At 41.1% G+C, this 27,152-nt stretch overlaps 1 protein-coding gene across 6 annotated transcripts in view; it reads left to right on the forward strand.

Moving 5' to 3' along the window:
• The window catches only part of Sgms2 (sphingomyelin synthase 2), an 83,603-nt gene extending 58,462 nt beyond the window's left edge, over positions 1–25,141 (forward strand). For 5 of the 6 annotated variants that reach the window (XM_070022409.1, XM_070022408.1, XM_070022411.1 and 2 more), the window contains 4 exons: positions 4,767–4,884; positions 11,981–12,134; positions 17,595–17,761; positions 19,404–19,722. In XM_070022409.1, the coding sequence (XP_069878510.1) occupies positions 4,767–4,884; positions 11,981–12,134; positions 17,595–17,761; positions 19,404–19,607 (643 nt within the window). In that variant the 3' untranslated portion in view covers positions 19,608–19,722. Of the gene's footprint in view, positions 1–4,766; positions 4,885–11,980; positions 12,135–17,594; positions 17,762–19,403; positions 19,723–21,011 lie in introns of those variants that run through there. The other variant, XR_011371916.1, reaches the window with a different exon arrangement.
• The last annotated feature ends 2,011 nt before the right edge of the window (positions 25,142–27,152 follow it).

Consider the following 27,152-nt stretch of genomic DNA (forward strand, 5'->3'; position numbering starts at 1 on the left):
TTTGACTTCTACTGAGAGTTTAGTAATTAATCACAAAATCTGCATCTGATCAAAATTCTACTCATAGTTTGGGGCTTAAAAAAAAAACAACAAACCTATGCTAGGCTCGTTGATACATATTGAAAATTCAGTGTCAAATAAGATTTCAGTGTTCATGCCACAAGAATATTTTATTTATTTATTTATTTATTTATTTATTTATTTATTTATTTATTTATATCTTTCTACCAGTACTGGGTCTTGAACTCAGGGCCTTTCATTCTTGCTCAGCTTTCTTGCTCATGGCTGGTACTCTACCGCTTGAGCTGTGTCTTTAATTTCCAAGATCATTTTATGGGTTTTTTTGTGTTTTTTTGTGTGTGTTTTTGTTTTGTTTTGTTTTGGTTGGTTGCTGTGTGGCTTGAACTCTGGGCTTGGGCACTATCCCTCAGCTCTTCAGCTCAAGGCAAGTGCTTTACCACTTGAGCCACAACACCACTTCTGGTTTTCTAGTGGTTTATTGGAGATAAGAGTTTCACAGACTTTCTTTGGACTTTCTTTGCCCGGGCTGGCTTTGAACCATGATCCTTAGATCTCAGTCTCCTGAATAGCTAGGATTATAGGCATGAGCCACCAGCACCCAGCCCAAGATCATTTTTAGAACAAAGAATTTGTGCTGTAGGTTTTTCTAGTTAGGTGTTACTCTGTGATTATTAGAAGAATTCAACCTGCCTTTGCCAAAGATTTTCCCAAATGTAACTCTGTAGTTTTGAAAACTTAATCTACAAATGTAGATAATTCCTAAGCATTTTCCTTAATATAAGTCTCTAAATGTTTCCTGGGTATGTTTAAATAAAAGACAAAGCTATCAACTGTCCTCTATTTACTAAGAAATGAATGGCTTCTCCAAGTGTTCTTCATGGTGTACTTGATGCTAAAAGCAAAGAATAAGGAATTGGAATGTGGCAAGTGCACCTGTCTAGCAAGCACAAAGCTCCCGGTTCAATCCCCAGTACTGGCAAAACCAACAAACAAAAGCAAAGAATGTATTTGTTGAGTGTCAGTATTTTTCTTTTTTGTGTGTCTAGAATTGACATGGCATAACAGACCTCCTTAGGCCCCAGATGTTTTCTTTTTCCTTTCATTTGCAGCTGAATTTTCTTACTGTGTATGTGGAAAGATAAATTTTCCAAAGTCTGGGTGGTAGCTGTATGGTATCCTGCGGTAGAGCTTGTACCATGTTTTATTGGAATCATCTCCTAGCTGATCTCACTGCCTCTCCATTGCCATCTTCGATTTCACCCAGGCAGAACTCAAGTAGCCTGCCTGGACCACACATTTTGTGATATCTGCTGTCTCAGTCATAGATGGTATGGGTTTGCCCTTTTACTTTTTACTAACTGGTGGAATAATTCTCATAACCTGTTTGAATATCACTCAAAGGAGAAATTCTATTTGTACTGTCTCCCCCCACTTTAAAAGTACCTCTGAGTGTGGTGCCAGTGCAACATGCCTATTCGGGAGGCTGAGACCTGAGGATTGTGGTTCGATTCCAGCCCAGGCAAACAAATCAGAGAGACTGTTATCTCCAATTAACTAGCAAAAAGCTGGAAGTAAGGGTGTTGCGCAACTGGTAGAGCACCAGCCTAAGTGAAAAAGCTAAGGGGTAGCACCCAGGTCCTGAGTTCAAGCCCCAGTACTGGCAAATCAAAAAAAAAAAAAAAAAAAGAAAGAAAGAAAGAAAGAAGGGAGGGAGGGAGAAAGGGAGAGAGGGAAGGAAAGAAAAGAAAAAAGAAAAGATTGTATGTTTCACCTGTTAATTTGCTGTTTTGAGGCTAATGGAGCTCAGATGCTGGAATTGACTCATAATTTGTTTATTATTTGACCTTGCCCAGTAGCTTAGAGCATAATTCAGAACAGTGCTTCTGTCGTAGGGCCTGGGATTGAAGCAAAGGATGAATCAGTGCTTGCTTAACCAGGGGGACAGATTATAGTTTGATGGCCTGTCCTTTTGGGGACTACAGAGGCAGAACTGAACTGGCAAGTCTTAGAACAAATACTTTAATCTACCAGCCTAGTCTAGGTAATATATACCTTTCTATGTTATTTTTACCTCAATGTGTGTGTGTGTGTAAATATATATATATTTTTGGGTCCGGTTGTGGGGCCTGAACTCTGGGTCTGGGCGCTGACCCTCCCCTCTTCAGCTCAAGGCTAGTGCTCTACCACTTGAGCCACAGTGCCACTTCCAGCTTTTTTCTTTTTGCTTACGTGGTGCTGAGGAATTGAACCCAGGGCCTCATGCATTGCAAGGCAAGCGTTCTACCACTGAGCCACCTTCCCAGCCCCCTGTGTGTGTAAATATTTACCCTGGAATAGTCTTTAAATAGCTGTTGGTGACAGGCATTTAATATATATATATATATTATATTATATATATATATATATATTTGTTATAATTCTTTTAAATTAGAAGTCCTAGGAGTTGGCTGAGACCTTGATTCCTATCAGACCCATAGTCTTGGAGAATACTTAAAATATGCCCCGATAGTCTAGAAATCATTGGTTCCGAAAGTTTGGGTGCTCTAAGAGTAGTAGACCTACAGTAATATACTTTATGTCCTAGAGAAGTTACACCTTAAAATCCTAAGGGCTGTGTGCATCTCCATTTGTTTTCCATTCCCAAAGCCCCCAATTACAAATCTAAGAATAAAAAGGGCACTATCACCGTGACTGAAAGTGAGGACGCTCAGAACCTTGGTGTTCATTTAGGAACCATGGGGCAATCATGCCAGGAGCAGGGCTCCTGCTTGGGGCACAGTGTGCTCAAAGTCAGCCACCAGGAACTACTGCCTTGGGCTGAGAATCAGGAAGAGAATCTCAGTGCATGGTGCCCACCAACTCAGCATTCATCACCAGCTCTTGACAGTGAAAAGGGGGATTTTCGTTGTTTATGTCAGTGCCTTCCCTCACCCCCTCTCTTCTTTCTTGCCTTTTAATTCTTGGCCTGTTCTCTTATTTTTTAACTTGTTTTTAACTGATACTTGAGAATGTAACAAAAATCTTGGCCACATGAGTGGGGTATGGTATGCGATGGTTTGGAGCAGGTATATGTTGTATAATGTTCAAATATAATGCACCATAGCTGTATCCCCAAACTCTTATCATTTCTTTTTGTCCCCCACCCCCCTTTTTTGTGCTAGGATGAAATCAAGGCCTCATACTTGATAGGCAGTCATTTTAAACGTTAGCTACATTCCTATAGCTACACTCCAATCCTCTGTGTGTATGTGTGTGTGTGTGTGTGTGTGTGTGTGTGTGTGTGTGTGTGTGTTTGCACGTGTGCACACCAGTGTTAAAACTTGAATTAAGGGCCTCACACTTTTTCACTCAAGGCTGGTACTCTACCACTTGAGCTACGCCTCCACTTCAGTTTTTGCTGGCTTATTGGAGATCAGAGTCTCTCTGATTTATCATCTTAGACTGGTTTTGAACCTTGGTGCTCAGATCTCAGCCTCCTCAGTAGCTAAAATTGTAGACATGAGCCACCAACATTATAATTTCTTTATGGTAGAAATACTCAAAATTCCTTCTTCTAGATTTTTGGAAATGCACATAGACTACTGTGACTGGTATGTCATGCAAGAGCACACTGAAACCACTTGCTCCTGACTGTAATCTAGAACATCTTGGCCCATCTGTCTGCATTCCTCCACCCCCCAGTGCTCTTCCCAATCTCAGTGATCACCATTCTAACTCTCAATTGCTAAGAGATCAACTTTATTTTTAGATTTCACATAGAAGCAAGAGCCTGTGGTCCTTGTGTGTGTAATATTACTGGCTTATTGCTTTCAACCTAAGGATCCCTAGTTCCACCCAAGTTGCAGATGACAGCATTCATTCATCTTTTGGTCAAATAGTATTCCACTGGTATATGCACCACACTTATCTATTCATTGGTTGAGATTGATACTTAGATTGTTTCCATTTCTTGCTTATAGTAAATAGTGCTGAAGTGACTATGAGATTAAAATCTTTTTGGGGGAAGCAGGGACAAAAAAGGAAAAGCAATTCCTGCACTTCTATTTTTCCTTCCCTCTTTCTGCAAAATCAAGACTGAGTAAAATAAGAGTAAATTGATCTGTTTACAGCTTTACTACAAAATGTCCTTACATATATTATGGTACTTTGGCCATATTTAAAATGGAAAAAAAAAATCTATTCAGTTCAAGACAAGCGTTCAGGTGTAAGTTGTCAAAATAGCTTTGGCTGATCCCCAAGTAAACCTTGCTTATTACATAGCATGCATCTAATGGGTTGTCACATATCCCTATGTATCCAATTATGTAATATCACCTGTTTCATTAGTTTATTCCTCTGTGACCACGGCTCACTTACACCTTTGATATGTTCTCAAGAGGATTTTATTAATCCATGACTTGACTGAAAAAGCAAAGAGGTTTCATTGAATTCTCTGGCAAAGAGTGACTATTTTAGGGGAGAGGATTATCTAGATTTTTTTCATCAGCTTTAGCCATCTCCCCACCCCATGCCCACACACTTTGTCCTTTTGGACCCCAAACCATCTGGATACACTGAGGTATGTGAAATTCACCATGGAATTGTTGGATGGGCCGCTCATAAGGAAGCTCCTAAACGCTGTGAAACTGACGCTTGTTGATGGCATTCTGTCATTATTCTTTAATAGGTTACCCATTGCTTTCTCTTACAGAAGGAATAGAAACAGCAAGTCAACTTGCTTATCTCCATGCCTCTGCTTTCTTTAGGTCAATAGTGGGACGCAGATTCTTTTTTATCATTGGAACTTTATACCTGTATCGCTGCATTACAATGTATGTTACCACACTCCCAGTGCCAGGAATGCATTTCCAGTGTGCTCCAAAGGTAAGCCTCTGAGCTCCCAATGAGAGGAAATCAAGAAAACAATTATTGATTGCCTACCCGGTCATAAATTCTTCTACATACTTTTGTAGGACTTATCTAACATCTAATATGCAAATCTGTATTTCTTTAGATTGGTAGGAGCAGATATAAAAAGGTGTTCATTAAGAAATATACATCTTTATGCTGGGTCCTGGTGACTTAGGCCTGTAATCTACTCAGGAAGCTGAGGTCTAAGGATCTCAATTTGAAGCTAGCCCAGGCATAAAAATGCATGAGCGTCTTCTCTCCAACTAACCAGCAAAAAGGCAGACATGGATGTGTTGCTCAAGTGGTAGAGGGCCTAGAGCAGAAAAAAAAAACTAAGTGAAAGAATGCCCTGAATTCAAGCCCCAGTACCAACAACAACAAACAAACAAAAAAGAAATGTATGTCTTTATTTATACAATACGTTTTCTACTAACTTGAGAATTACTGTTTTTCTTCTTTTCCACTTTCTTATTTATTTTCATATCCAGACATTCACACACTAGATACTGGACACTAAAGTAACTGATAGGAGTCTCTACTTCTATTCTGTTGAGGGGTGACCAATAGGAAATAAGTACATCATGTGCCCCATGGTAACAACACTGACAGTAGGAACTGTCTTATAGAAAGATCAGGAAAGAGTTTTCTTTAATAAGCCAGTACTTCAACAGGAGCCACGTGAGGGAGGAGCTACCTAAAAGAACTAAGAGCCCCTTGGCCAAAAAAAAGATGGAGTGGGGAGAGGAAAGGTTAGTTGCAGTGGGTTGGAGGAAGAGCAGGGAGCAGAGAGAGTGGATGGTGCTGGCCACGGGTCTCAGAGGATCTTGAGGCCAGGGTGGGAATCTGAACATTGAGCGTAACAGCAGAAGGAGTGGGAGGCCATTCAACTTGGGCTGTGTGTGCTGGATCAACTGAAAAGTGCTCGTGACTCGGGGGAATGGGCGGGAGAGAGGAAAGTTGAGCCCATAGTTTTTCCACAGTAGGCAAAATGGAGGGGCCTTTTTGCAGATTCTCATGTGAGGATGTCTCTTGAAACCGTCCCAGGCAACAATTCGTTTCCCCCACACCAAACAGGAGAAAACATAGTTCCTGACAGAGCTGATTTACAAAATGGGAGCTTACAAAAATGATGGGCTTTCTGGACAAAGGAGCAGAGTGTAACATTCTATTTTACTGAACACTGTGCAGATGCCGGAGGTGAAAGAAAAATAGAGGTGTTTGAAAGCAGCCAGCCATCTCCCTTACCAAATATAGGTGTGGTTTGGAGAAGCTGTAATTTTCTAAAGCCCTCAAAGCAGAAAGTTGTCTGTCATTAAAACTGTGTACATATTGAGTTTAAACATTGGTTGACTTTTAGTGAAACTAATTTAAGGCACAGAAGGAGTTCAGAAGCATAATAAACACTACAGATGGCCTCATTTTCTGTGTGTTCAATGGAGAAATGACCTGAAAAAAGGAAGGCAGAGTCATTCTAGCAACAGATGGGGTTTTCAGGAACGGATTGCTATGATTACACAAAGAAGGTAGATTAAAGATTGTCCTGTGTGGAGGGGGCTGGGAAGGTGGCTCAGTGGTAGAGTGCTTACCTTGCATACATGAGGCCCTGGGTTCAATTCCTCAGCACCACATAAGCAAAAAGAAAAAAGCTGGAAGTGGTGCTGTGGCTCAAGTGGTAGAGCGCTAGCCTTGAGCTGAAGAGCTGAGGGACAGCACCCAGGCCCAGAGTTCAAGCCCCATGACTGGACCCCCAAAAAAAAATTAAAAAAAAATATATAATTTGCTCCAACTGGCAATCCAGGCATTGGTTTGCTGTCAAATAGCTTATGTTCTTCGAAGTATGTTTAGATAAATGTTGGCCCATTTGTTATTAAATGATGAGATGAAATGATTTTATTTTCCTGGAACATTTTGCTATATACAAGACTATTTGGGCCAGGTGCTGGTGGCTCACTCCTGTAATCCTAGCTATGCAGGAGGCTGAGATTTGAGGATCACAGTTCAAAACCAGCCCATGCAAGAAAGTCCACGAGACTCTTATCTACAATTCACCACCAGAAAACCAGAAATGACTCTGTGGCTCAAGTGGTAGAGCACTCACATTGAGCTGAAGAGCTAAGGGAATAGCGCCTAGACCCAGTGTTCAAGCCCCACAAGCAACAACAACAACAAAAATATTTGGCTAGAACAGTCATATGCCCCTTTTTATGAGAAAGCTAGGTGGCGCTCTTTCTTAATTGAAGGGAAGTCAGGTTTCTTAACTAGCAGCAGCCACATTGGGCTATCCTGTATTTACTTTATTTTTGTGGGAAGCCGTGTGGAGAAGAGTTGTGAAGGGCAGTAGAGCTACTGTCTGCTTTGGCTGTTTTTTTGGTTTTGTTTTTGTCAGTTGTAGAGCTTGAGCTGAGGACCTGGGCACTGTCCCTGGGTTCTTTTTCTCAAGACTAGCGTTCTACTACTTGGAGCCATAGCTCCACTTCTGATTTTTTGGTGGTTATTGGAGGTAAGAGTCTTACAGGAACTTTTCTGCCCATGCTGTCTTCGAACCACGATCCTCAGATATCAGTTCTCTGAGTAGCTAGGATTACAGAGCTGAGCCACCAGCACCCTATTAGAACTTCAGCTGTTCTGATTGATGTTTCCCTTAAGTGTCTGTACATTCAGTGTTGTGTCCAGTCACTGCATAGACTGATGTTTGAAAAGGAGATTAGTAGAAAGGAAGGTCATATGTGATTGGTGATAGTAAGACCCCCCCCCCAACAGTCCAGAATAGAAATAAAGAAAATCAACCATTGATGTTAACAGCCATTAATTTTCCCCCTTTCCCATTTCTCTTCCTGCTCTCTTCTATTTTCTTTCAATTTTACATTTTTACTAAACAAGATCTTGTATCCTAGGATTAACAGCTGAAGGACTCAAGCATTAACAACTAAGAAGAAAGCCAAGTGACAGTGCTTCACATCTGTAATCCTAGCTATTCAGAAGGCTGAGATCTGAGTAGTGCAGTTTGAAGCCTGCCAGGGCAGGAAATCCGAGAAAGTCCATGAGACTCTTAACTCCAGTTAACCACCAAAAAGCAGAAGTAGAGGTGTGGCTCAAGTGGTAGAGTGCTAGCCTTGAGCATGAAAGCTAAGGCACAGTGCCCAGGCCCCAAGTTCAAGCTCGAGTACATACATATGTATGTACACACACACACACACACACACACACACACACATACACACACACACACTCACACACACACACACACGCACGCACTTACGCACGTGCACACACACACATGCACTAAGAAGAAAGAAGAGTCCTTCTGCGGTTCTGTAAATGTTTTTTTCATCAACTAGGATCAGAAATGTTCACATAGAGCCTGTAATCTTACCTACTCGGGAAGTTGAAATCTGAGGGTTGCACTTTAAAGCCAGCCTGGGCAGGAAAGTCCATGAGACTCGTATCCCAATTGATCCACAAAAAGCTGGAAGTGGTGCTGTGGCTCAAGTAGTAGTAGAGCACTAGCCTTGAGCAAAAAATGCTCAGCGATAGCACCCAGGGCCAGAGTTCAAGCCGCATGATGAGTTAAAAAAAGAAGAAGAAAAAAAGAAACCTCTACGTAGTAGTTCCTCCTGACTCAGAGGGCACAGTCCAAATGCCCCATGAATAACTTATGCTGCAAATAATACTGAACCCTACAGTTACAGTCTTACTTATACATGCATGCATGCATGCATATGTACATACTTACACACACAAGATTAAGTTTAGGGGGTAGGAATGTGGCTTAGTAGATTACCTACTCTACTACACAAACAAAAAAATAAATACCTAAAAATTAAGTTTAGATTTATAAGTTAGTGACAGCAAGCCCCCTTTTTTTGCTTAAGGCTAGTGTTTTAACACTTGATCCACATCTCCAGTTTTGGCTTTTTGAGGGGATGTGCTTCATTGGAGATAAGAGTCTCATGGACTTTGCTGCCCAGGCTGGCTTTGAACTGCGATTTTCAGGTCTCAGCTTCCTGAGAAGTTAGTCAGCACTCATCTAAAATTTTTGTTTGTTTGTTTGTTTGTTTGTTTTTGCCAGTCCTGGGGCTTTAATTCATGGCCTGGGCACTGTTCCTGAGTCTCTTTATGCCCAAAGCTAGCATTCTACCACTTGAGCCATAGCACCACTTCTGGCTTTTTTTCTGTGAAGATAAGAGCCTCACAAACTTTTTCTGCCCGGGCTGGCTTTGAACCATGATCCTCAGATCCCAGCCTCTTGAGTAGCTAGGATTACAGGCGTGAGTCACCAGCACCCAGCTAAAAAAATTTATTTTTTGAAGAGAACTTTCTTCTTAATATTTTCATATTGTGGTTGGCCAGGAGTATTCATCAAAGTTAACAAGCAAAGCCACTGTATGCAGTGTTGCTGAGCGGAGGAGGGAAGGGCTGTGTGGCTTATTTCATACCTTCCTGCTTTTATGCCTGAGTACAGTTGGGATCAGTGAGTGGAAAGAAAAAAAAGAAACACAGTGGTTCTGAACTGCAGAATCATGTGTCCTTTTAAACTGGGAACACAATGGTTTGAGCAGAGTGTCCCCTTTTATTTGACCTCAGTGTTTATACCAAGCTCATGATAAAAAAAAAAAAAAAAAAAAAACCTTAAAGGCCAATAACCCATCTGATAAAGCAGTGACTTGATTTGACCCTTGATATCAAAGGCTTGTCTCATGATAAGTACTTTGACTAGATTTTCTGGAGGATGCCTGAATTGAGTCAGACATTCTGCCGACAGTCTTCTTGTGATCCTCAGCTACAAACCTCTCCTGCCTTTTAGAGCCTCTCTTTTCCAGGCATGATCATCCAGAAGTTGATACTTTGGTTTAAGGCCTACAGTGGTCACCTTTTCCTGCCTATGACAAAATGCCTGAAATAATTAACTTACAAAGAGAAAGGGTTCACTTTGGAGAGTCTAGCTCGTGCCAATCAGCCCTGGTGCTTTGGATCTGTGACAAACAGCCCATGGTGGCTTGAGTGTGCCACAGAGCAAGCTTCTTATAGAATGAGCCCAGAAACAGAGAAGACTGGAAGAGAGACTGAGGCCCCAACAGTCAGCTTGGAAGGTACAACCTGAATGACCTAAAGGTCTCCCACAAGGTCGCACATTTTAAAAGTTACACCACTTCTTAATAGCAGCATCTGGAGACCAGTCTTTAAACACATAGGCCTTTGGGGAGACCATCATTCAAACTATAGTAAGGACACCTAGGACCTTCCCCACCATTCTCCCCCTCCCCCAACCCTCCCACCTCCATCAGTCACAGGGCTTGAACTTTTAGGGCCTGGGTGCTGTCCCTGTGCCTCTTTACATGCTCAAGGCTAGCATTTTTGTTATTTTATTTATGTTTGTATGTGCACGCACACCCAAGCTCCCACTAGTAGAACTTGAATTCAAGGCTCCACGCTCTTGCTTAGCTTTTTCTTCTCAAGGTTGGCACTCTACCACTTGAGCCATAACTCTACTTCTGGCTTTTTGCTAGTAAGTGTCTCTTGGATTGGTCTGCCTATGCTGGCTGCAAACCATGATCCTAAGATCTCAGTCTCCTAAATAGCTAGGATTACAGGCATCAACCCTCAGCACCCAGCTCTGGCCTGGCTTTAGGGGCTTGCTCCTTAACAGGATCAGCCTTGAATACAAAAGGCAGCAATGTCTCACCCCTGTCTCACCCCAGGATCCCAATTGAATCACCCGCAATGCTCCTTCTGTACTTTTCTTCCATGTGTGCTGTTACTGGATGTCTTCCTGAGCAGTTAATTTTCTAAGCCCGTTTGCTTGTACTACGTCCAGTGTAACTCCCTAGCATTTCTGCATTCCAACTTTCCATGCCTCCTATTTTGATCAACTCCTTCCAGTATGCTTAAATTTTAATAGGATATAGATTTTTTAATCTTATTTTTTGAATTTTTTATTGTTCTTATAAAGGTGATATATAGATCAAGTAGTGAGTACATTTTGGTGGTGGTGGTGGTGGTGGGTTTGAACTCAGGGCCTGGGCACTGTCCCTGCACAATTTTGCTCAAGGCTGGCACTCTACCACTTTGAGCCACAACTCCAGGTTCAGTTTTTGAGTGGTTACTTGGATATAAGAGTCTCATGGGGCCTATTTTGCCTGGGCTGGCTTTGAACTATGAGTCTCAGTTCTCAGCTTCCTGAGTAGCTAGGATTATAGATATGAGCCACCCGGACCTGGCAAGAACATTTCTTTTTCAATAGTATCACCCCTTCCCTCTCCCAGTTTTCCCCTCCCATTCCCATGGACAAGTTGTATAATTCATTTTCTATGTAGTATCTAGTGAGTACCCCTGCTATGGTCACCCTTTGTGTGGGTATAGACTTAGACTGAAGTTCCCAACTGAACTCATCATTGTTTCCCATTCTATCATGTGGTTTCCATACCCTAACCCAGGTACTCTCTCCTGAGCCCCCTGCCCACAGCAGGAAAAGCGGGATGCCACACGCAGTTCTGGGGCCTGTTTTTCTGGCCGTTTTTGAAGTTCTCAGTACAATCTCTAGTGTGTTATTTTCAAACTTATAAGAGTCTCCGCTCCACTATTTAACTACAGATGATCAGAGATTAAGGCAGCTATTTGTACACTTGAGTCTATCCACTTAACACAAGATACCCATGCACTGTAGAATATTAGTAATGTGGTATGCAGCCGAACCAAATAGCAACTGTTCAAAAGCCCCTGGTCTTGTGGAAAAAGGAGAGTAGCTTTGATCTGCTTTTTAGCTCATAGCGGTGGTGAAGTCATAGGTTATTAATATTTCTAAAAGCTTTGCCTAAGGACACAGTACCACCAAAACATATTGTTAGTAACACAATGAATAATTAAAAACCTGTCAATGGAACCAGCCGATACACTGAATAGAATTTAGTTCAAGGAGTCTCTCCGTGGATTCTTTTTGACTTTAGAGGTTCCAAGGGGGGTGGGGGAGAAAATTTACACCCTGGTAACCTTTCTGTGTCACGCAAGGTGATAGAAATATGGTTTAATGAGCTGGTAATTTTTTTCTACTGGCTCTTCTTGTGTCATTCAGCTCAATGGAGACTCTCAGGCAAAAATACAACGGATACTCCGGTTGATTTCCGGTGGTGGCCTGTCCATCACTGGATCGCACATCCTGTGTGGAGACTTCCTCTTCAGCGGTCACACAGTCATGCTGACGCTCACTTATCTGTTCATCAAAGAATGTAAGTAATACCTCCCACCCTCTGGGTTGATCACCATGGTGGGAGGCATACTGAGGCCCTGAAATGGATGGACCCCCTTATTCTACCAAGATCAATAGCTATGAGACAGATATAAACACTGCAGGTATGTGTATGTGTGTTCACTCATGATGTGAACATTGAAGTCAAAATCAGGCTGTGGTTTCACTCCGTCATTTATTGTGCCCCTCTAAACAGCTCCCTTTCTGGTTAATACTTCTTTTTCTTTTTCTTTTTTTTTTCCTGCTGGTCCTGGGGCTCAAACTCAGGACCTAGGCACTGTCCCTGAGCTGCTATTGTGCTAAAGGCTAGAGCTCAACCACTTGAGCCACAGTGCCACTTCTGGCCTTTTCTGAGTAGTTTACTGGAGATAAAGAGTCTTAAGAAACTTACGATCCTCAGATTCAGCCTCCTGAGTGCCTAGAATTACAGGCATGAGCCACCAGTGCCTGGCTTGCTTAATACTTCTTAAGGTATGGAAAGTTATCTCAGTGTTGGAACTAGGTAGAACATATACATGAAATTTCCTGCACAAAGAATCGGTCCATTGTTTTTCTGTTTTCCACTATAAATTTAACATACTTTGGAATTCCCCTCCTCAAAAGCAAAGCCAGTTGCAAACAACTTCTAGAACCAAATATAAAGGATACTATCATTGAATGACTGCAAATAATTCAGTGATGGGTTTTCTCCCTTAAAATATGTTTCCTCGTACCATTTTTCAGCCAACTCTGCTTTGCAAGCCATTGGTATATTTGTGTGCAATGCACACACACGTGCATGTGCTGGTGCTTGAACTCAGGGCCCTACCATCTTACATAACTTTTTTACTCAAGCCTGCCACTACTTCTTGAGCCATATCTCCACTTTTAACTTTTTGTGGATTAATTGGATTTGAACTGTGATCTTCAAATCTCAGCCTTCCAGCTATCAGGAGCCACTAGTGCTCAGCCTTACTAGACACCGATCACTTTCTTTTTAAGAAACTTGAAGGCAAGAAATTGAAATGTCTTTCCATATTTATATACTTACTTCTCATCATGAAATCCTTTTATTTTACAGTACCTTTTTTCTTGTTTCGTTTTTTGAGACAAAAGCCTCATTAGATAGCCCATACTGGTCTTGAACTTGTGCTCTTCCTGCCTCTGGCTTCCAAGTACTTTCTAGTAGATGGTGCAGACTTAGTTCAGTGTAGGGATGTTCCTGTCTGGTCTGCCTAGCAGATTCCATTTGTACAGTTCTTTGAGCTTTGGGCCTGTTATTTCCAATTTGTCTCATCTTTCTTCACATTTGAGAAGCTGTTGAGTGCTTATCATCTTTTGTAAGATGCTCCAAGCCACAATGTTTAGATTCGGTCTTTGTCACTCAGCATGTAGAAAAGGACATCTTTAGGTAAAGACTTATAGACAGAGTCCAATCTGCCTCCCTTGTCTTTGATTTTTCTTCCTCTCAGCCTTTCATTAATTCAGATAGATTTAACTAAAAATGGGAAACTTCATTGTCCTTGACTTAAAGATCAAGGTCATTCTGTACCTGTCCCTTATTTCTACTCAGTGGTGGGCTGGAGACCTAAATGTGTCTCAGCACCAACAGCAGGGGATGGTCTCATCTTTAAATTTTACTAACACAATTCTAATTGATTATTGGTTATGGATTCTGAAGGTATGTGTGGTTTATGGTTCTCACTCATAACCCTTATCTAGGGAAGTTCTATCTGTACATAGGCTCAATTATTTTCTGGTCCAGAGGTACATTTGGACCTAAGGTACAGAGTTATGTTCGGATCTTCTCCCTAATCCTGGGGATCATTACAAGCTTTTGAAGGAGGAGGATGAGTAGGGTTGCAAGTCACAGTGAAGGCACTATGGGTAGAAACTAGAGCCATACAAGTAGCTCATGCCTATAATTCTAGTTACTCAGGAGGCTGGGATCTGAGGATTGCGGTTCAAAGCCAGCCTGGGAAAAAAGTCCATGAGACTGTTATCTCCAATTAACCACCAGAATACCCAAAGTGGCTGTGGCTCAAAGTAGTAGAGCACTGCCTTGAGTAAAAGAGCTCAGACACAACGTCCAGGACCTAAGTTCAAGCCCCATCACTGACAGAGAAAGAGAGAAAGAGAGACAGAGACAGAGAGAGACAGAGAGAGACAGAGAGACAGAGACAGAGAGAGAGAACCATAAAGTAATGAAAACACTCCAGGAAAATTAAGGGCCAGTTCTCTAAAACAACTGAAAACCAATTGATATTAACAACTTCCATACCAAGCACTATTTAAGCTCTGGATGCAAATTAAGTCATTTATTCCTTGCCACCTCTCCATAAGGGGATCATTATTTCCCCCATTTTCTCTACTTAGGGTAGAGAAAGTGACCAGGCTATTGTCCGTGGCTAGTATTCAGACTCAGACAGGTTGACTCAGAGGTCACACTCTTAATTTCTCATCTGTTTAGTTGGTTTTTTAAAAAAAATTTCAGTTGTCTAGTCTTAAAGTATTGCCCAGGAATAGTCTCTTTATCTATGAATAGGATATATTTCTTATTATTTTCTTCCCCTTACCTCAGAGCAATAGCAGATTGATTTTATACTTAGATGAAGGACCTATGGGATGTCTCAACATTTTTCTTCTATAACATGATTTTGACTTGGGTTCTTTAAATGACTTTTAGTAGCATATAGCAGTTGTACAAGAAGGGTTTCATTGTGACATTTCAATTTATACACACACTATAGCAATCAAACTCAACCCCTCCATCTCCAACTCTTTCCCTCCTTCACTTTCCTCCTAGTTTTCTGTCGTGTGTGTGTGTGTGTGTGTGTGTGTGTGTGTGTGTGTGTGTGTGTGTGTGTGTGTGTGTGTGTGTGTGTGTGTGTGTGTGTGTGTGTGTGTGTGTGTGTGTGTGTGTGTGTGTGTGTGTGTGTGTGTGTACAGGTCCTGGAGTTTGAACTTAGGGTCTGGGCACTGCTTAAGGGCTAGCACTCAACCACTTACTTGAACCTTGGTCCTTGGTGCTACTTCTTTTTTTCTGGTGATTTTGGAGATATGAGTCTCACAGTCCTTCCTGCCTGGGCTGGCTTTGAACCACAATCCTCAGGTCCTGTAGATAGGATTACAGGTGTGAACTACTGGGCTCGGCCAACACTTTCTTATAAACCTTGCCACCACTGCAAGTTCACTGTCATGACTATTTAATGCCACGATCTCAGACAGTGCAATTCATCATTATCTGTGTTGTCCTCTTTTAGCTTTGATGTTACCCCTATGGGTGGTAGGAGAGCAAAAAGGATTGCCATTTTACCATTTCTACTTCCGAATAAGCTTCTCAGAGGCAGGAGTGATAGTGTATACGTGTAATCCCAGCATTGGGGAAGCTGAAGTAAGAGAATCATGCGCTTAAAGTCAGTCCAGGTTTCATAGGAAAACCCTCTCTCAAAACAAATGAAGCATTTCTATGGAATCGCTTTTAGGGGTGGGGTGGTCAGCTAGTGTTCTCAATGGGTAGTGGTCTCAATGTAGTAACACCATAGAAATTCCATATCTATTGGGAGAGTACTTCCAGAGTACTGTCCATCCATTCTTAAAATTCCACAGGCAGTAAAAGGACTATCCCAGGCCACTTCCTTACCTACTTCAGTTTGTTTCTTCTCATGAACAATACCAGTTTACAATAGTTCTGGTGAGCCCAAACATGTTGGACTAGTATTAAGTGAATGCTGGCCCACAGGCAGGGAAAAAGGGCTGGTGTGGGACTCCAGGAGGGTTGGGTCTGACCTGTCAGTGAGACCTCCAGCCTTCAGTGGTGTTTCTTTCAGGTGTTAACACTCTTGAACCTAACAGAATAGTAGTGGATAGGGACTGGTTAAGGACTCTGTGAGCTATCTTGGAGAATTTAATGATAGAGCAAAGTAATTGAAAAACAATGACGAGCATCCGAACATGTTAAAAAAAATCAGACCTTCAAATATCAATTCAGGATTGTTTTCTTACTCTTCTACTTGTACATGAATGATAACTGGGCATTTTGGGAATGCATCCATCCATTTGCTCTTCAACCCTTCTTCTGCACTGGCAAGTATATATCACTGAGAAGATGATTAAATGTGAAATAAATGTCACTTATTGGATGATTAAACTTATAGTGTGAGCCAGTAAAGCGCTGGAAAGTTTTAAAGAATGGGAAGAAGCAGATGACCAAGTAATTAGAGATGAACCTATTTCAGTGTCTCTGTAATTAATACATGAGTAGGAAGACCAGAGGGTGTGTGGACATGTAAATCCACCACCAGCTGTGGTTCTCTCGCATCCTGTCAAAGATGGGAGCTCATCAGGAAGGCTAAAATGTCCGTCCATGCATGGGCAGGAATCCTGTGCTTGTTTTTGTTGTTGATGTCAGTCCTGGGTCTTGTACTCAGGGCCTGGGTGCTGTCCCTGAGCTTTTCTGCTCAAGGGTAGCACTCTACCCCTTTGAGCCACAGCTCCATTTCCAGTTTCTGGGTGGTTAATTGGAGATAAGTCTCATGGACTTTCCTGCCAGGGCTGGCTTGAAATGTGAGCCTCAGATCTCAGCCTCCTGAATAGCTAGGATTACAGGCATGAACAAAACAAAGCACAAAAACAGAATGTCACTATGTACCACCCATGTACCTACTTTGTGAACTTACTATATAGCCTAGGGTAGTCTCAGATGTGTAAACCTCCTGTTCCAGCCTACCAGGAGCAGGGATTAGAGGTGTGTGCCTCCATAAACATTCTGAGATACTCACAGAGCCCATCAGTGGTGTTATTAGCAATAACAGTGGAGAATTTCTGAAAATCAAAATATTGCATGCCACCATGCTATTCTGAAACTCTACCCCCAAACACACTTGGAGAAATAAAGGTAAATTTAACACCTGAAATTATTCCTACCTTCTGATTATCTTCAGAGACATTTTTCTTTCTAATGGGGGCCGCTTACATGACCCAGGCTAAGCCAATTCCAGCCAACCTCGTAAACAATTCTGTTCACTTTCTGACTTTTTATTCATTTATTTTTATTAGCATAAATTAACTGTACCAAGGCGTTTCATTGTGGTGTTTGCATACAGGCGTAGACTAGTCACCACTGGGCCTGGCTATCCTAGGGAATGATTACAACACCTACTACCATTGCTTCCCTCCTCCCCCTTCCTACCTGATCAAATCCGTGCTTTCAGAGTGACTCATTTTGGGTGAACAGATTTCTCCTTCTACAACTAAACTAAGGTCATGAAGATAAACTAAATCATTAAATTTAAATTAATCTCTGGGGATTGAAGGGGAGGGATGGAATGTCCAGTATAGAACATGTGCTCAGCATGGCGGTAGGCGCTGGGATATGGCCCCACCACACCCCATAGAAATGAGTGAAATAATAACTTCATCTCTGGGAATTCTATTCACTCTCTGACTTTCTACTGTGCAGATTCGCCTCGTCACTTCTGGTGGTACCACTTGATCTGCTGGCTGCTGAGCGCTGCTGGGATTATCTGTATTCTCGTGGCGCACGAACACTATACTGTTGATGTGATCGTTGCTTATTATATCACCACACGCCTGTTTTGGTGGTACCATTCAATGGCCAATGAGAAGGTGAGAGCAGCCAAGATCCCTGGGTGATTTCTTTACACACAGTGGGGTCTTCCTCAGACAGGTGGGGAATTCATGGTAGCTTACTGGAGTCACAGCAGTTACCACCCAGGATGTGGATTGGGTAAATTCACAGGAACTTATAACAGCCATGACTGCTTCTTAAAGCAAAATAAAGAACTTCATAAACACAATGCCACTGGAGAACTTACAGTGTTGCAGAGCTCATTGGGGATTTGTTGCTGTTATTTGTTTTTACTAATTTTGAAGAAATATATGTGCTAAATTTAAATTCAGAAGCCTTCCCTGTGGAAGTCTTGTAGGACAGCTTAGAAGAATTTAATTTTGAAGAATTTAATTTTGAAGGAAAGATGGTAGCTGGTTTTAAAAAGCCAAAAAGATAGCTTTTAAAATAATGAATTGAGTATGCCCTTGGGTGATTGGTGCCTTCTGCCTTCTTTTCTTATCTTAGATTATTTATACTTCCACTTCCCAGGTGACCTTTCACTTCTTTTCCCATTCATTCTTAAAAAGATCACTGCAGTGGCCCTCAACTTTTCCTCTAGGCCCAAAGTCAACGTATTTTCCTAGCCCTGACATGTATCCTTGGCAGAGTATAGTTGGTGTGTGCACCATGGTGATGGCTTACCTTTGAACAGTCTTTATAATGCTTTCTGCAATTAATAGTCATTCCTGAAGAAGCTACATCAAACTCTGCATATCTACCAACCACCGATTCCTTGATTTCACCAATCAGTGCCCGTTTAGTGAATTCCTTGTTTTCTCTCTGTAGGCCTATTTCTTATTCTGTAGTCTCCTGTTCTCTTCTGCCTTCTTACACTTTTACCTTGCTATGCCTCCTTGCTCCATTGAACCAAAATTTTCATCTTTCTCCTATTTACTCAGCCTCCTAAGGTGTCCTTCCACTTCTTTTTTTCTTCAAAAACTGAGGCTTCATAATTCCATTTCCTGGACCTTCCATGCATTTTCGCCCTGCCCCCTGACTTCCACATAGCCTGAAAAGCCTTCCTGCGGAACAGTAACTTGTATCTCCATCCCTGAGGCCCTGTTCTCACTGGAACTGCAGGCAGAGGACACTATGTGAACCCCAAAGAAAAAAAGGGTGACTTATTGCCTAGAGTCATGCAGTTAGGGAAAAGCAACAACTGCCATAGATCTGTATTCAGCTTCCCTTGTTAATGTACAATGAATGTCTAATAGGGGGAAAAAATAGGGTCTGGCCAGACATGGTGGCTCACACCTATAATTCTAGCTACTCAGGAGACTGAGATCTGAGAATCTTGGTTTGAAGCCAGCCCAGGCAGACAAATCTGAGAGACTTGTCTCCATTTAACCAGCAAAAACCCAGAAGTATACATATTATTCACATGGTAGAGCACCAGCTGTAAGCAAAAAAAAAAAAAAAAACAGGGAGATCTCAAGGCCTTGAGTTTATAAGTTCAAGCCCCAGTCCAGACAAAAAAGATAGATCAATCGATTGATCGATAGATAGATAGATAGATAGATAGATAGATAGATAGATAGATAGATAGATAGATAGATGATAAGTAGGTAGATAGGTAGATAGATAGATATTCTAAATCACAGAATTTTCATTTCACTTTTTTATCTCAACTCTTCACAGAACTTGAAGATCTCTTCACAGACTAATTTTTTGTCTCGAGCTTGGTGGTTCCCCATTTTCTATTTTTTTGAGAAAAACGTCCAAGGCTCAATTCCCTGCTGCTTCTCCTGGCCACTATCCTGGCCTCCTGGCTGCTTCAAGTCATCCTGCAAAAAGTATTCCCGGGTGCAGAAGATCGGTGAGGACAATGAGAAGTCTACCTGAGGAGCCAGAGAGACGCACCAGCTCTTACACCAAAAGAGTTTCACGCTGTAACCAAAGGTATAGCTTTGTTGTTTATTTCAGGAGAACTGACTGGTAAATGAAGAAGTGGACCAAATTTTGTGTGAATGCTTGGAAAGATGAACGAAGTATTACCTGTTGACTGGTTTTTTTTTAAACAAAAATTCATCCTGAGAAAGATATATTTTCTTGCAGCTCCTCATTCATGGGTAACAAGCCCCCACAATGGGATTTTAAAGAGGTGCCAAAGAACCTATTATTCCTCTCCTCATTCTTTCTCTACTAAAGTCTTCTATCTACTTCAGCCATTGTTTTTTTCAGGATTGTTTTCTTTCAAGGTCAGAAGAATTTGTTAATGTTTTCAATAAAATATCTGGATATATACAGCCGTGTGTAAAATACAGTAACCTAATGTCAAGAAGAGTTTTTGAACATGAAGCTCTGTGAGGAAAAATCCATGGCTAGGAAAGTTCTAGTGCACTTTGTTGGACTCTGTCACAGTGTAGGTCAGAGTGGTGTCTGTGTCTGCCCTCTGCTGGTACCACCCAATGTACTACGTATCACTTTTACTTTTTTTTTTTTCTACTGATGTAATCTTTTTTCAAAAAGAAAGATGATCCAAGGAAATATAAGAGACTGATTCACCCATAAATAATGTGTGTGTGTGTGTGTGTGTGTGTGTGTGTGTGTGTGTGTGTGTGTGTGTGTACATGTATCTGTGCCAGTACTGGGGCTTGAATTAAGGGCCTGGATGCTGTCCCTTAGCTTTTTCACTCAAGGCTGGTGCTCTATCACTTGAGCCCCACTTCCACTTCTGGCTTTTTGATGGCTAATTGAAGATACTAGCCTCATGGACTTTCCTGCCCGGGATTGCTTCAAAATGAAATCTTCAGATCTCAGCCCCCTGAGTAGCTAAGATGATAGGAATAAGCACCCAACTCAGCCATGGATTTCTCCTGTGTGCAAATATTTCAGTCAAGTCTGTATGACAGATTCCCAGGAGGTATGGGATTCTTTGTGCTAAGAAGTGGTGTGGTGTACACACTTAAGATACCTGCCTGGCACATTTGTACCTAGAACTCCAGAGCTGCATCAGAACAGGCTGAAGGCAGTTGGAGGATAAGTATGTATTTCACTTCCAGCTCAAACCCTAACAGGATGTCTTGTCTTGCCTTGCCTTTTCTTTTCTTTCCTTTCCTTTCCTTTCCTTCCTTCTTTCCTTCCTTCCTTCCTTCCTTCCTTTCCTTCCTCTTCCCCCCACCCTCTCTTTCTCTGTCTTTTGAACTCGGGAAGACATTTGATTAACACTATTTCTTCTTAGATACATAGTGCTTTATGGAAAAAGTAAGATGGCACCTGCAGGTTTAACATCTTCTTGCCTTTTAGCAAGAAACACAAGGCTCCTCATAAATCGTTACTAAGGACTGAGCAATTGGATGTTTTACCCCGTGAAAATAACACATTCTGCTACACTTCAGTGTGCTATTGGAATCATCAGCTACAAAAAAGGGGCTGGGGATAATTACTACTAAGTTTCTTTGGGGTGATGCAAAAAAAAAAGATGGATTAAAAGAATCTGATCACACTTAATACTGTCAGAGTTAGTATATTATTTCATGGTATTGAATCTATCGGGCAATTCTTGGGTTAATTTCTCAATTACTTGGAAGTTAAATTCTAATAACCTTAGAAAAAGTTCTAAGGTGATAAAATCAATGGTAGAATAGAAGGTAAAGATGCCAACAGGGATGGGGGAGGCGGTTATATGTCTATTGGAGGTGAAATTTCCTTTTAGAATAGAAAACACCTCTAATTTATCCTTACCCACCAGTTCGTGTCAGCCTTGATTATACAAAATTGAACCTTCAATTGCTTGAAGAAAAAAAAAAGAAGCACAATACAGATCTGCTCAGAGCGACATTATCCTTTGGTGCTAAAATTCTGTGTATGTTTTCAGAGTGGCTTTTCCTCTGAACAATGCAAGGACCACTAAAGGAAGCTTAGTTCATTTCAAAGGCAGGAAAAGACCCTCAAATTCTGTTTTTTTTGTTTTGTTTTGTTTTTTTTTTGGGTCCGGTTGTGGGGCCTGAACTCTGGGCCTGGGCGCTGTCCCTCAGCTCTTCAGCTCAAGGCTAGCGCTCTACCACTTGAGCCACAGCACCACTTCCGGCTTTTTTCTTTTTGCTTATATGGTGCTGAGGAATCGAACCCAGGGCCTCAGGCTTGCAAGGCAAGCGCTCTACCACTGAGCCACCTTCCCAGCCCCTCAAATTCTGTTTTAAGAATTGGAAACGCATGGAATTGGAGGCATGCATGGCTCATGATGTGGATGCTGGCCAAAGAACAAAAGCAAGCCTCAGGTAGCAAGTTCAAGTCCCCATCTTGGACCCAAAAAAAAGAAACTTCAAATATCTTTGAAAGGTTTTGAAAGACAAGGCATTTTCCAGTAATTTTATTCAATGAACCTATAATAAGTGTATGCCTAGGTTACTGGATGCGCTTAGGCACAAGTCCATGGAATTTGTTCATTTATTAAATATTGATTATTGTGATAGAACATGACATTCTGTTGGAAACACTGATTTTTAAATGACTGTTGTCTGATTCTGAGGGAAAACATCTGAAACCAAAGTCTGGGTTTTTCTCCCTGAACCTCTTTCAAAATAAATAATATAATAGACCCAAGAGTCTTTATTCAGGTGTTAGATTGTCCCACTTTTTTTTTTCTTCCATTCAATGAGGAAAAGTGCTTAAGTTTTCATGCACTGATTATCGGACACTCTCAAAAAAGTAAGTCTAAATAATCCAGCTTCAAGTAAATAATGGATCACCTTCCAAAGGACTTTTTAATTTTATTTTTGTGTCAGCACAGGGGCTTGAACTGAAGGCCTCATGCGCTCCCTTTGCTTTTCCTGCTCAAGGCGGGTGCTCTACCACTTGAGCCACACCCCCACTTCTGGCTATTACCTAGTTAATTGTATATAAGATTCTCACAGACTTTTCTGCCCAGGCTGGCTTTGAACCTCAGCCTTGTGAGCAGCTAGGAATACAGGTGTGAGCCACCAATACCCAGTCTAAAGGAGTTTAAATCTACCTGTTAACGCCATCTGTAGGGTCCTCCCATGTTCTCTGTATGTCATAACAGTCTCATAGGTGCAGAGGAAGCTTGTGACTTGAAAATAATAGTGAGAGGTAGCACAGGTTCAAAGCGGGCGAGATTAAGAGCACTAAGCTTATTTACATGAAACCTAACCCAACATGCTGTTTGGGATATAAATATAAGCAATTACAGTGTTGCCTTTGACGTGGTAATGTTTATCTTTTTGAGATGGAGTCTCCCCACGTAGCACAGGCTAGCCTTGAGTTCATAATCCTCCTGCCTCAGCTTTTTCAAGTGCTGCGATTGTAGGCCTATGCCACCATGCCCAGATTACACACCTTTTCATTGCCAGTTGAGTTACAGATCTTACCCATTACTCATGTTTTTGTAATCCCATGCTTCTATTTGGAGCTTCTTCTGTAAGCCCGTCTGAGAAATATATCTATAATACATAGCTTCTATAAATTATACCACACTTATTCCTAATTGTTTCCCATGGAAATGAAGTTCTGGAAGATTCTGAGCGCCTCCACTAGATCTGAAAAGAAAGCACTCTTAATCCCTGACCCCCAGTTTCCACTGAATTAATTGTGAAGGTGTCGAGTCATTTATGGGCATCTTGGGAAACAAGTTTAGCTGTAGGAGGAGAGCTGTTGGGGAGTGAGTTTTGAAGTCTCTGGCTAATGGACCAAGCCACATGAGAATTCTTCCCTGTTTTACCAGTGCCCCCTGGTGGCAGTATGGAATTACATCTTGGAATGTAGCTGTTACTTTAAAACAAGTTTTTAGATTGTTCTTATAAAGACGATGTACAGAGGGGTTAGCGTTGCATAAATCAGGTAAAGAATACATTACTTTTTGGACAGTGTCACCCTTTCCCTTGCTCTCTCCCAGATTTTCCCTCCCATTCCCACTCACAAGTTGTATAGTATAGTTCATTTTCAACATAGTGTCCAGTGCGTACCAAGTTGGGTTTTTTTTCAGACATTTGTCAGTTTTGCCAATAATCTGGACATACCATGGGAAAGGAATTATTTTAAGTGCATTTTAAATCCTAACCAGAGAGTTAGAGTGGAATTGTAACTCTAATCCTTTGTCCATTTGATCAAAGAAAATTTGCAGTCCATTTTTACCTCTTCCTATCACAATCATTAATGTCTCCCTTTATAACTTCATATAGTCTGTTTACTTTAAAATCCCAAGTTGGCTGCCTTTTGTATTTTTTTTCAATTTACATACTCGAACTCATAGTTTCTTTCATAACTGAAAGGTCCCATCCATGTACCTTGAATATTTTGAACATCATTTTCCTTTTGTTGTTGTTCTGTACTGTATAACTGATAAAAAAATAATTTAAGACGGTCAATACACTTCTGTAGTGTAAGGAAGTGTGAGAAGGAATTTCGTAATAAATGAGTTTACATATTTAAATCAAGTATATTGTAAATTATATGCAACGTCTTTAAGGCTTTTCTACTTATATGTATAAAGAGTCCTGAAATTTTTATTATTGTCATTGTGTTATAGTAATTTATCTCCTTTGACTCAGTTGCTAAAAAAAAATCTTTTATGAAGTGCTCTTGACTTTAATATCCAAACACTGAAAATTATGTCAAAGGTACCCAAAGATAAGTTTTTATACAGCTTCTAAGTTCTAGTTTATTTTATTTTCAGTGAGCTAATTCTACTGTTCTCTAAATGGGGAAGAATGCATTTTTGTAGGATTATTTTGAACCATCCTTGGAAATAAAAGAGGAAACTAGAAACGTAAGCTAATCTACTTGCCAAGTTGGAGTTCATTGTTTAATTTACCTCCATTACAGTGGTTAATGCTGCAAAGTAAATGACTAAGTTACAGTATGTTCACAAAAGAATTATTCTGACAAGATTTGAGACAGTAGCCAGTTGTATTCCTTTGGAATTTTACTGTACTGTTTTCAATATGTTAAGTGCCTTGATGTAAAGTAAAAATTTTAAGTGTAGAACTTATCATTTTCCTTACATACTATTTTTCATTATGATATCTACAGTATGCTGTTGGAGTCGTTTTATTAAATGCTTCCATTTTAATCAAATATGTAAATCTCAGATTTTTTTTTCCTCAGTACCTTAAATCATTGATCTATCATGGGATTTGAATTCAGGTTCTTTTTTTTTAATAAAAGAGGAAAATGTCTTTCCTTGCTTGTATTTTTGTGTTTATAAAAACATTTCAGGAATTATTTAGGAGTCTATAATTTAAACTTTGAAAATGCCATTTTACATTTACATTTTAAGTGCCTGATTATTGGTTACAATGAATTTATGTTTCTGTTCAAAAAGGAGTATGTGTACTTGTTTCTAATTTCTTTATGTTTGCTTTAAAAAGATGAAAAAATTGCAAGAACCTATACTTTGTATTTACCCAATAAACCACAGTGACATCAACAGTCTTTCCAAACTTAGTATTAATGCTTCTTTCCATCTTTAAAAAAGAGTGTTACAAAGTTACTTAGAGAACTCATGAAACTCATAAGAGGAGGGCCAGGCATGACACTGCATGCCTGTAATTCTAGCCACTCAGGAGGCAGAGATTGGAAGGATCACCATTGGAGGCCAGCCCAGATTTTTTTTTAAAGCTAGCAAAATAGCATCTCAGCCAATAACCTAGGCATAGTAGCACTTACTTGTCATCCCAGCTCTACAAGAATTGTCATTAGAGGCCAAAAAGCTAGCAGGTTGCCATCTCAGTATAATATCAGCTTGGTAGCACTTGTCTGTCATCCCAGCTACACGGATGGAGATGGGGGAGGGAGGGGAGAGAGGCAGAGGGGGTAATAGAGGAATCAAGGTCACAGGCAAAAACGCAGAAAAAAAAAACTGGGGGACTGGGAAGGTGGCTCAGTGGTAGAGCGCTTGCCTTGTATGCATGAGGCCCTGGGTTCGAGTCCTCAGCACCACATAAGCAAAAAGAAAAAAGCAGGAAGTGGTGCTGTGGCTCAAGTGGTAGAGTGCTAGCCTTGAGCTGAAGAGCTGAGGGACAGCACCCAAGCCCAGAGTTCAGGCCCCACGACCAGACTCCCCCCCCCAAAAAAAAAACCCTGAAAAATACGGTTTAAAAAAGGGAGGGGCTGTGGGCTTGACTCAAGTGGTAGAATGCTTTGTGCCTTCCAAGCACAAGGTACTGACTTCAAACCCTAGTACTGCTGAACACACACACATACACACATTTGAAATATACATGCACATACACACAGGTTACTTGGTTCAAGTACTAGTTTTTTGTTACTGTTGTTTTATTTTGACTTGAACTCAGGGCCTGCAGCTCTCACTCAAAACTGGGTGCTCTACCATTTAAACCATACCTTCACTTTTGGCTTTTTGCTGGTTAATTAGACATAGAGTCCTTCTGCTCGGGCCAATTTCAAACCATGATCTTCAGATCTCAGCCTCCTGAGTAGCTAGGGTTATAAGCATGAACCACAGGTGTCTGCTCTTGCACTGGTTTTGAAATAAGATGATAAACTTAACTAATGGAACTAACATTTATTGTTTTGCTTGACCTTGGGTTTAAGTGAAAAATAATTTACGACAATATAAAATCATTTAAGGAAGACATATACTCTGTGATTCTGATTCTCACTGTTCACAGGGGGCAAAATCACTCATTCTTCATTCTTGTGGGTCATGGGACTAGAACTCAGAGCTTGTCTGCTGTCCCTGAGCTCCTTTTCCTCAAGGAGAGCGCTCTACCAATTTGAACCACAGCTCCACCTGCAGTTTTCTGGTAATTAATTGGAGATGATAATCTCACAGACTTTCCTGCCCAGGCTGGCTTTGAACCACAATCCTCCAATCTCAGCCTCCTGAGTACCTAGGATTAGAGGCATGAGCCTGTAAAGTACACCCATTTGTCAGTCAGTTTTGAAGGAGATGTCAAAAATACTTGACAGCAGTGATTCTTTTTCCCTAAACTCACCCCAACTTAGGACTCCATAGGGGGCGTTATGCCTGCAGTTAAAGTGGCATTTTGACTGGTACAAATTTGGGCAAGATTCCTAAATAATAAAACCATGTTCAAACCGAAGTGTCTAGCCTCCAGGCTTGGATCAAGGCCTCTGCTTCACAACTGTGGACTTTATTTCAGTTCAGTGTCTGGTGGTATGCCCAAGCAAGTCTTGGCACCAGGGTTAGACACACCAAGACTGGTTAAAAAAAAAGTCTCCAGTTAGTGTTGTAGAAATCGGGTCACTTTCCTTTTATCCCCATCACAAGCACATTTGGAGACAGAAAAGATCTATATACTCTTTAACGTAGACTTGTTTCAGGGCTGTAGAACCACAGTTTGTATCTCCTTACTGTCCTGGTCAAAGTCAGAGCATTCATTCTCTCCAGATGATAAAGCCATGCTGTAGAGAAGGGACCACAAGTTCTAATAACATTCGTCT

The sequence above is a fragment of the Dipodomys merriami genome, unplaced genomic scaffold (assembly GCF_024711535.1).
Source record: "Dipodomys merriami isolate MVZ:Mamm:240054 unplaced genomic scaffold, mDipMer1.0.p SCAF_15, whole genome shotgun sequence".
Taxonomy (NCBI): Eukaryota; Metazoa; Chordata; class Mammalia; order Rodentia; family Heteromyidae; genus Dipodomys; species Dipodomys merriami.